Here is a 10,760-nt window from a genome sequence, read left to right as displayed (position 1 = left end):
TATATCTATATATATAAAAGAAAGTCGTGTTAGTTACTTCGCTTATAACTCAAGAACGGCTGAACCGATTTAGCTGAAAATTGTCCGGGAGGTAGTTTAGAGCCAGGAGAAGGACATAGGATACTTTTTATCCCGTTCGAAATAAAAAAAAAGTCTGCCTATTTATTGCCATTAAGGCGGAACAAAGTTCGCCGGGTCAGCTAGTTCTATTTAAAAATACTGTTTATTTATAAAAGTTTATCGCAGTAGGTGCCATTAGTTTCAATAAAGCGATAGTAAAATATCACCCTGTTCCAGCATGTCAGGATGGCCGAGCGGTCTAAGGCGCTGCGTTCAGGTCGCAGTCCACTTCTGTGGGCGTGGGTTCGAATCCCACTTCTGACAAATTGTTTTTTACTTTACATTAAACTAAAGGTGTTGCCACTTTATTTTGAACTTTAGTATTCAAAACATTAGGTTCAAAATCAATGAAAAATGTTTTTCTCTATACCAGTTGAAATTAAAGGGCTACGCAAACGTAGTTATTTTTGCTACTGATACCGTACACTATCATTCGAATCGTTGTATGGTGTCAAGTGTCTACCGTATGCACCTCTTTTATTTGCTGCAGGGTGTACAAATTCATCAGTCAATATTCTACATCAGCAAACCAAAACAAAACACTTTTATGAGTGGGAAACATTTTTTTTTAACTTAAAAATATTTCTACAAGTACAATCAGCGCCAAATAGTTCATAACTCCCAAAGTAGCCAAAAAATTCGCAACACGTCTTTGTTACAATAAAAATAAAATAAAATTGTGTTGTCAGTTTTTTGGCCACTTTGGATGCCACGAACTATTTATTTGACGCTTACTGTGACTGTTAACATGGATTAGGTATTTTGTCGTGTGTCATTGAATATTACATAACTAATATAACAACGTAACCTGATATCAACGTAAACAATAAAGTAGGTACCTACTTCAGATGCTTTACCGCGAATATCTTGACATTTGATACGAACATTATTGATAACACTGAGATAATTTAAAACTGAATGAAAATTGGCATGTGTCGTGTGTAACATCTTGTGTGAATTACTCGTAAATACGAGGGGCGGCTGAAAAGTTTTGAGCCTAAGTACCTTCAAGTGCTATTATTGACTCGCTTTAAATTTATTTAATTTGCCAATAACCTCCTTAGTATATGTACAAAGTTTCATTTCATTAGCGTCATCACGCTTTTAGTAATTAATCAGTTAACATCATCATGTCTCAGTCATCCGCGCAATGTACGAAATCGAAGTACACAGTTGTCATAAAACTCCTCAAAAAGAGGAACAAAACGCTGACGGTAACATTTGAAGAGATGTCTACAGTTTATGGGGAGTCTGGGCCTTCATTTGCCATCATGAAATATTGGATCCGATAGTTCAAGCATGGCAGGGAGTCTCTAAAAGATGACCGCAAGTCAGGGCGGCCAGATTTCGCCATTAACGAATAAAATAATGAAAACTTAAAAAATCTTGCTTTAGAGATCAGCGAATTAAGTTGTGACAGATAGCTGAAGCCATAGGCATTAACAAAGAACGTAACGGCGATATTTTTCATACTCATTTGCACATGAAATAGGGGTGCGCGCGATGGGTGCCAAAAATGCTCTCGCCGCTCGACAACCAGCGTCGAGTCACAACTTCGCAGGAGTTTTAGGACATCTTTGACCATAATCCTAACAATTTTTTTTCTCACATTATCACTATTGATAAATAATAGATCCGGCAGTACGATCTAGAGTCAAAATAAGAGTCACTGCAACGGATTCAAAAGGGAAAACGCCGCCGCGGAAATTCAAAGTGGAGCGATCGACACCCAAGCTCATAGCCACTATTTTTGGGATTGTGGAGGAATTTTATCCATTGACTACCTACTTAAAAAAAACTACAATAAACGGGGATTATTATGCTGTACTGTTGATAGGAGTGCGTCAAGTGGTTGTTGAAATATTAAGAGGCAAACTGGCGAAAGGAAATCTGTTACTGCAAAACAATTCAACCGCGCACACCGCGCATGTTGCATGGCTTACCCCGGGTTAATCACCCACCACACAGTTTAGTCCGATTCTCTAGCTATTTTGTTTAATTCTCAAATTGGAAAAAAGACCTCCAGGAACGAAGATTTTTAAGTGACAAAGAAAGGAAGGCGGCGTTAAAGGCTCATTTCGAAGGCAAAGATTGCGAATTTTTTTTCAGTGGGTTAAAAGCTCTTTTACACAAATGTAAGAAGTCCGTTGTAGTAGAGGGAGATTAAATAGAAAAATATATTTTTTACACTTTTCTATCGGCATTTTTAATACCCTAGGCTCAAAACTTTTCAGCCTCCCCTCGTAAAGACGTGATTGTTACCGTTTTAAAAAAATGTAACTCATGCAGATTAACTAAAAATGAAAATAATAAATACAAAATTTAGGAAGTTAATGCCTGTTTTCACCATCAAATAAATTGTAGCCTTATGTTATTCTGGGTTATAAACAATAATAGTGTAAAGTTTCATCAGTAGTTTTTGCGTGAAAGAGTAACAAACATGTTAACATCCAGACATCCATACTAACTTTCGCATTTATAATATTAGTAGGAAATGATAAGAAAGGTAGAGGACGCTCACTGGCTACCTGGCGGCCCATAGTGGCCAAGGACTTAAGAGCGTGCCCAGACCATTTTTTGACAACCCAGGACAGACTGTCCTGGCGCCTCAAAACAAGTAGAACCGACGCCAAATAATGAGAAAAAGGGCTAGGGAAAAGAGTACTTGCGTACTTATTTAAATATATAAATTATGAATTATAATCTAATAAGTCTTATTTTTTTATTTTATTTTCTTTATTAGGAAAACATACAGCTTAAATTATGATACATGTAGAATAAAAATAATAAGTCTTACACAAGCTGGTAATTTAAAATTAAAAAGACAGATTCACAATACTTAATTATCTAACTTAAACATTTAAAACCATGCGCAAATCTTATTTGTAAGGTGTATTAATACACATTTTATGCCTTTATTAGGCCACGGAACCGCATCGCACAGTCTTTTAAAATCACTTGGAAGCGGACATTTTTTGGTGAATAGATGACATGATTTAACAAGTAAATCTAAGTAAATTCTTAAAAGAAACCCGTGGTCTATCTTCAACAGCTTTCGAGAAAAAAATTTTTTAATTTGGCTTATTTTGTGTGTGTTAAAATACGATTTTTGGTTTATCTGTTCTTTTGTTGAAGTTGTAACACAATTGACTTATGTGAGTAGTAAAGCACACAATTTCCCTTTTTTTGAGCTATACATCACATTCTAAAGCTTTGTAGATCCGGAGAAATTATAAAAAAACTGATTTTTGGTTTTTAATTTTTTAAATTTAAGTTGTACATTTTGAGCAATAACGAATTATTGCATGTTATAAAAGACCTTTTATTTTACTCATGAAAAAAAAATCACCGAATTTTGAGAACATACTTTTTAAAAATTTGCGTTTGTAATTTCGTGTTATGCAACGCCTTCTGAAAAGCTCTTGGCAAACACAAACTTTCGTCATTGCTATTAAAATATTGTCTGGCGATATTGTACTGGTCAATTTAGTGCAAGGCAGGCAGTGGTTAGGGTTACTAATTTGTTCTATTACGTACTTCAGTCCGCACTGGATGGACAAATGGAGATCAAAGTTGTGATTCTCCACTACAAATGAGATTGCGTATTAGCAATGACAAAAGTTTGTTTTTGCCAAGAGTTTTTCGGAAGGCGTTGCTTAACACGAAATTTCAAATGCTAATTTCTCAAAAGTATGTTCTCAAAATTCGGTGTTTTTTTTTTCGTGAGTAAAATAAAAGGTCTTTTATAACATTCAATAATTCGTTATTGCTCAAAACGTACAACTTAAATTTAAAAAATTATAAACCAAAATTCAGTTTTTTTATAATTTCTCCGGATCTACAAAGCTTTAGAATATGATGTATAGCTCAAAAAAAGGGAAATTGTGTGCTTTATTACTCACTTAAGTAAATTGTGTTACAACTTCAAATAAAGAACAGATAAACAAAAAAACGTATTTTAAAACACACAAAATAAGCCGAATTAAACAATTTTTTTCTCGAAAGCTGTTGAAGATAGACCACGGGTTTCTTTTAGGAATTTACTTAGATTTACTTGTTAAATCATGTCATCTATTCACCAAAAAATGTCCGCTTCCAAGTGATTTTAAAACACTGTGCATCGGCCTCTCGTGAAATATGTCAACGTGACCATAATCACTGTCATACTTTTTGCAGGCTCTAATGAGAAAACAGTTATTTCTATAATTAGTCCTACATAGTGGCGTCATAAAAGTTTTTCCGTGTCTTGCGTTAGGTCTAGAACACCTGAAAGACAACTTACTCAATAAATAGGGCGAGTCAACAATACAATTTATGATTTTATATAAAAGAAATTGATCTCTAAATTCGCGTCTAATTATTATTTCTTAAAATCTATACGGAGTGACAGGTTGCCTATAGTACTGGTTATAGATATTATCCCAAAACCGTGTCCTATTCTCTTCAAAAGGTCCGGACAAATGAATCGTTCTTCCGAAGTCCATGCAAGGAGTTCTGTTGGCGCCTGAGGGGGGCCAAGGAGGCAAAGATGACCCTTGAGGTGATGGTTTTCTGAAAATAGATAGTAGGTAATTGATAATTCCTTGTATTTTTTAGATGTATACAAAAATAACTGTTTGCCAATTTTTACGTATGGCTTAATGCGCTTGTATAGACCCAATACACTGAACTGTCCCACCCGCGACATTTTATTTATTTATTTATTTCCACACACATTATCACTATCTTTACAGTAGGTATATAGTATAGGGGGGCGCCACTGTCAATACCGGATCGCTGGTTCCGATTTTTGCCATGTTGGAAACTTTATAGTTGAACGATGATGGCGCCAGGGGTTTAGTTATTTTGTTTAGTCAAAAAGTCAGAAACGTCAAAAGTTATAAAGTTAGGTTTTAACAAGCACCTTTTAACACGTCCTAATGAATCTCTACCACTGCAGGACAAAGATTAGGCCAGTGTTGAGAAGAAGTTAAAACGAAATTGAAATATGGTTTACAGGTATAAAAATATGGTCTAAAGAGAGCGGGCGCCTTTTTGGCTCGGGATTATGCTGGCCTAAAATATTTACCGTTCTTTTTTTTACACTTGTATTATTAGATCATTTTTTCAATAGACACTACCCTATTGTGATCCGGTGATGATGATTTTAAGAAAACTTCCTACTTAACCTCTTATAGTTTACTAGCGGCCGCCCGCGACTTCGTACGCGTGAATCCCGTTTTTCCCGCTAATTCCCGTTCCCGTGGGAATTTCGGAAATTCCTTAGTGCACCTCTACGGTACCTAAGCTACGTTCCTTCCAAATTTCAAGTGCCTACGTTTAGCCGTTTAGGCTGTGCGTTGATCTGTCAGTCAGTCAGTCAGTTTCTCCTTTTATACAGGGTGTCCCGTAATGTAACGTCAAGCCGGAACTGGGTGTTGAGGCAAGTTATGCTGGTTATCAGAAAAATATAAAAAAAATCTATGTGGCATATTTTAAAAATAATAGGCATTTAAAAAAAATCAAAAAATTCTACTCCAGGTGACGGTCCTTTTACTCGTGTTGCCACAAATCTTCACTTTTTCCAAATTTTTTTTTGTTATGTAACCCTGAATAATGCTTCTCTAAATTGTTATCAAAATTACAAAACCAGCTGCTCCAGCTTGGATGAAAAAAATACATTACTCTCAAAAAAAATTTCAAAATAAAAATTTTGCCTAGTTTAAACTGACTGTACTGAAAAAAAAATGTACTACGCGAGTGTGGCAAGTGACGTCATAATTTGGCGCATTTAGTAAGGATTCCAAAATGGTATAACACTTGGTAAATTTTTGCTGTAATTGTCGACAATTGTTGGTTTTTTGGAAATAATCCCGTTTTTAACTTTATCTACCTTGGTTAAACATAATTATTATTCTAATGTGCCCAAAATTTAAGTTTCTGGCTTTAGTGAGGTGGAGAAGCCACAAAGAGGGCCATCTTACCAAGCAGGGATGTTATGGATATCCGTAACCGTAACCGAAACTATCGGATATCCGAAATAAAAAAATGTCCATAACCGTAACCGAAACTGATTCAAAAGTTACGGATAGTTTCGGATAAAGGCCAAACTGCAAAACTCTATGAAATTTGCAGTATACACGCCGCAGCTGCAATGCCGCGCTGCCGATTTCATAGTTTTGCAGTTTGCGGTTGCAGTTTGCGGTCTGCGGCCCGTCTTGGAATTTTACCTTAAATCTTAATATTTGTTACCAACTTGTCTGGCATTCGCTGGCACCATCTAATATGCCAGCCTGTTTTACCTTTATCGTACATAGGTGTCGTCTTAGTTGGTACATAAAGTAGCTATGTGGGTCACGTTCACGCAGCATCTTGCTATTTGTATTATATTATACCTACATTTTTGAAATTCTAATAATTCCGTAACCGAAATTATCCGAGACTTTCGGATAATCTGAAATGATTTCATATCCGTGACCGTAACCGAAACCGGTATAATATTATTCTAATATCCGTAACCGTATCCATAACCGAAACTTCATATCCTTATTATCCCTGTTACCAAGTACAAGTGCAGGCAGAGCACAGTTGTCACAGTATGTCAACTACTAATTACTGTCATGGTGACAAAAGTTTCTGTGACTGACTGTACGGTAGTCAGTCACAGAAACTTGAATTTTGGGCACATTAGAATAATAATTTTTAACCAAGGTAAATAAAGTTAAAAACGGGACTATTTCCAAAAAAAACAAAAATTGTCGACAATTACAGCAAAAATTTACCTTTTTTTTTCAGTACAGTCAGTTTAAACTAGGCAAAATTTTTATTTTGAATTTTTTTTTGAGAATAATGTATTTTTTTCATCCAAGCTGGAGCTGGTTTTGTAATTTTGATAACAATTTAGAGAAGCATTATTCAGGGTTACATAACAAAAAAAAAAATTTGGAAAAAGTGAAGATTTGTGGCAACACGAGCAAAAGGACCGTCACCTGGAGTAGAATTTTTTTATTTTTTTTAAATGCCTATTATTTTTAAAATATGCCACATAGATTTTTTTTATATTTTTCTGATAACCAGCACAACTTGCCTCAACACCCAGTTCCGGCTTGACGTTACATTACGGGACACCCTGTATATTTAGATTTAAATTATCTTACCCAGTTGTAATGAAGTCCAACCAGACTTTCTCGCATGGTCTGTTTCATCATTTTATATTCCGGTGTGATTTCACTCTCATCTTCATCCATGGCTGCATGTGCTTCCATACAATGCGTTGCCCCTTGAATATCTGTGTATGGGACGTATTCTGAATCCTTATCAACAAAAGAATACACAAATAGATAAATGTCATTATTACCAGCACCCACTTGTAAAGTTACAGATCTTTGCATAGCATAAACGAACATAGCGTCAGTGAAGTACTCTACATATTCCAAACTAGTTTTGTTGTCGACTAGTTTGTCACCAAAGTAAAACTGTTTGATTCTTTCAGCCGCTTCTTGCTTTTCTTCTTCTGTTCGAAATCCTAAATCGGCTGGTAGATAATCTGAGTAATTGTCATTCATGCCAACTGTCCAAGATTCGAAATACCTTGTACGATATAGACCTTCCATATTAGCGAACCCATAAAGCAAGGGGCGTCTTACGTAGTCTCCATTTTTTATAATATTCACAGGGGTGTCATGTAAGAATCTTTCAATACCTATGTCAGCTTCTACACATGGTGAGAATACCACTGCGAGGTCTGTAGTCCCCAATAAATTTACTGAGTTCAACAGTTCTAAAGGAACGTTTACGTAAAATTCCACAAGTGACTCCACGTCGTCTCCTTCATAATTTCTCGCGTATTTTAACGTGTAATTTCTCGCGTTTTCTATTGGATCAACTTGAGCGCCAAACACGCCAACATTTGCCCCACTCATTGCAATCGCTTTGTTGAACAAACCATTTGCCATTTTTGATAGTAAAAGAAGGTCGACTGAGGCTCCGCCTGCACTGCATCCAACAATCGTGACGTCATCTGGGTTTCCTCCAAAATCTCGTATGTTTTCTTTGACCCAACGTAGTAGTGCTACTTGGTCTTTCATGCCAGCATTTCCTGGAGCCTCTTCTGTGCCTAAACAAAGAAAGCCATGTGGACCAACTCTATAATTAAATGTCACCGCAATAATTCTCTTACTACTGACAAGTTGTTTAGGAGTTTTAGAATTTCCATATCCTATTTGAAACGCTCCACCATGTACCGAAACCATAACTGGTAGGTTTTTTGTTTCAGTGTTGGGTACGAAAACGTTTGCGATGAGGCAATCTTCTTTAACTTTTTTGCCTTTATAATTTTCTTGACCGTATTGTGGACATATTGTCTCTTGATCTATCGCTTTGAAAGTATTATTCCAAATTGGTGGTGGTAGAGGTGCCTGTAAACGAACAACATAATTATTATTATTACTTATATTTAACTATAATAGCTTTACGCCCGCGGCTTCGCCTGCGTGAAAAAAGGGCTGTTTTTAGGGTTTTCCCGGTAATTATTCGAATTTTTCTCGCCATTAAAAAAAAAGAATTAGTAAAATTTGTCCAGGCGTTGTTGAGTTATGCGCTTACCAACATATTTTGCGATTCATTTTGATAAAAGATCACAAATTAAAACGACTGACGACAAAAAAAAAAACTATCTGAGGTCCAATGGTAAGAGCTAATTAGTGTGGCATCTATAGAGTTATATTAAAAGCTATTTTGCAATTGAATAGATACTTAGTTTTAGTTATATTTTGTCGCTTTACGCTGTTACAAGTATCTTCTTGTTTTAGTCAAACCCTGTCTCCCTACTATAGCTTCTGTTTAGTTCAAGTTTAGTGTAGTTGAGTTGTAGAAACTCAACTGCCAGTCAAACCCAAAGGAAAGGTTACAAAGTCCTTGTGGTTAGCTTACAGGATTTAACACAACAAAGTAAAATAAAGGTAAGAACACCTTCCAAGGCTATCCTGTAACATAAGATTTCAAATGTAATGGAAAGAGCTTGCCGAAGATTTAATTATTGTTATAAAAAAATGCAATATCGTTATCAATTCAATTTTGACAAAAATTACACAAGTGACGTTTGTACCGTAGAAATGTGCAATTTGATAGTTATTTCCGTATTGAAAATTCAGATGAACGTAGAAATGTTGATATAAAAATAAATTAGTATTATTCTCTTTTAAAAATTACAATAAACATATTTCTTACTGTACCTTAAACCTGTCTCTGCCCGTAGGTGCCGTAGCATACGGTATCCCATAGAACCCAAACACTTCAACATCCTGATCCATAAAACCTAACACTGGTCCTTGTTTTAAATTTACAAATTTCCTCTCATCTGACACTTTTGCCAGAGTCACTGTGAGACAAGCAAATAATAAGATAAACATTTTTCGCGCACGCATACTGTTATTGATTAGCAAGGTGTGAAGTTTAGAACGTTGTGAATCAAATGATGCGTCCGAGAGATACAAACAGCTTTATACAACTATAATATAATATGTTTGATCACACTGGTTTTACTCCTTGGTAAAAAATTCGGTAATATGCCAAGTAAATACTGACATCATATTCAGGTTTGACTGAGGCCTTGATTTTATTGTAAAGAAGCGTTAATTTGCTTAAGATTTGGAGATTTTACTAAGGCTGGGTTGCACCATCTTACTTTAACTTTGACAAACGTCAAAAATCTGTCATACTCCATACAAAAAGCATCGGTTAACGTTATAGTTACGGTCAAAGTTAGGTGGCGCAACTCAGCCAAGAATTACGTTACACCTAAGTAATTGTTGACACTGTGTAATTTATTGCTGTTTTTTATGATTCGACACTTAGAAAAGTGACCAATTCCAATTTAAACCTAAGCATTTAGTACACGTTGATGAAAACTAACCATACTACATAATCATCATAGTTGCGCTATCATAGAATTATTATCATCTTTTGGTAAATCCATTTTGGTAAAAGCATTTTTCCTTATGAAGTTACTAATTATGACTTCCCATTCAACTGTCAACAACTTTATTTGCCAAAATAAAATATTACATAATAATCTTTAAAGTTAACTAAATTAACCTAGACTAAACCTAATTTAAAAATTAAACAAAATACAAGGCTCCTACTACTTTCCATTTGATTGCAATGTCCAGACAGTAAGTAAGGTAATATTTTACGGTAGAAATAGATGTGTTTCTACAACAAAAATTCATGGTCTGAAGTGTCTACTGTACTTAACGTAGAACACAAACTAGGTACTTATAAATGCTACTAAAGTACTAAATCATCAAGCCACGCTTCCCGGGTTTGGGTGCGTTGACACGTCATTTCCGACCTCATCATGGTAAATGTACCCACAGCAGCACATCAAATTGAACACTGTGACATCTAATGGAGATGGTAATAGATGCTATTTTGCAGCAAATTAAGTATAATCTGACGTGTTAAGATTTCGGCAAGATGTATCTGAAAAATAATTAGACCAATAAACATTTGAAATTGAAAGGTGACCGTTGCACTTATGCCCGTTTTTACCATCAATCCCTAATTGAAAACAAAATTCTTGTTATGTGTTACCACAGGGGTCACTTAAAAATTAGGGATTGATGGTGAAAAATAAATGTCTTTGGGTAATACAATCATCT

The 10,760-nt window shown here is 35.4% G+C and overlaps 1 protein-coding gene and 1 non-coding gene across 2 annotated transcripts; one reads left to right on the top strand and one right to left on the bottom strand.

The window, feature by feature from the left end:
* The first annotated feature begins 300 nt into the window (after positions 1-300).
* On the top strand, positions 301-384 carry TRNAL-CAG (transfer RNA leucine (anticodon CAG)). Its single transcript has one exon. It is a non-coding gene; the product is annotated as a tRNA-Leu (tRNA).
* A 3,929-nt stretch (positions 385-4,313) lies between these two features.
* On the bottom strand, positions 4,314-9,579 carry LOC114359745 (venom carboxylesterase-6-like). Its single transcript, XM_028314237.1, has 3 exons — positions 9,333-9,579; positions 7,257-8,516; positions 4,314-4,671 (listed from the first exon to the last, which is right to left on the bottom strand). The coding sequence occupies exons 1-3, from the start codon at positions 9,522-9,524 to the stop codon at positions 4,564-4,566; spliced, it is 1,560 nt and encodes a 519-aa protein (XP_028170038.1). The 5' UTR covers positions 9,525-9,579; the 3' UTR covers positions 4,314-4,563.
* Between the last annotated feature and the right edge of the window lie 1,181 nt (positions 9,580-10,760).

The sequence above is a fragment of the Ostrinia furnacalis genome, unplaced genomic scaffold (assembly GCF_004193835.3).
Source record: "Ostrinia furnacalis isolate ACB-3 unplaced genomic scaffold, ASM419383v2 OfSCF4654, whole genome shotgun sequence".
Classification (NCBI taxonomy): Eukaryota; Metazoa; Arthropoda; class Insecta; order Lepidoptera; family Crambidae; genus Ostrinia; species Ostrinia furnacalis.
The sequence above is the reverse complement of the archived record's forward strand: the minus strand, read 5'-3'. Positions and strand labels throughout refer to the sequence as shown.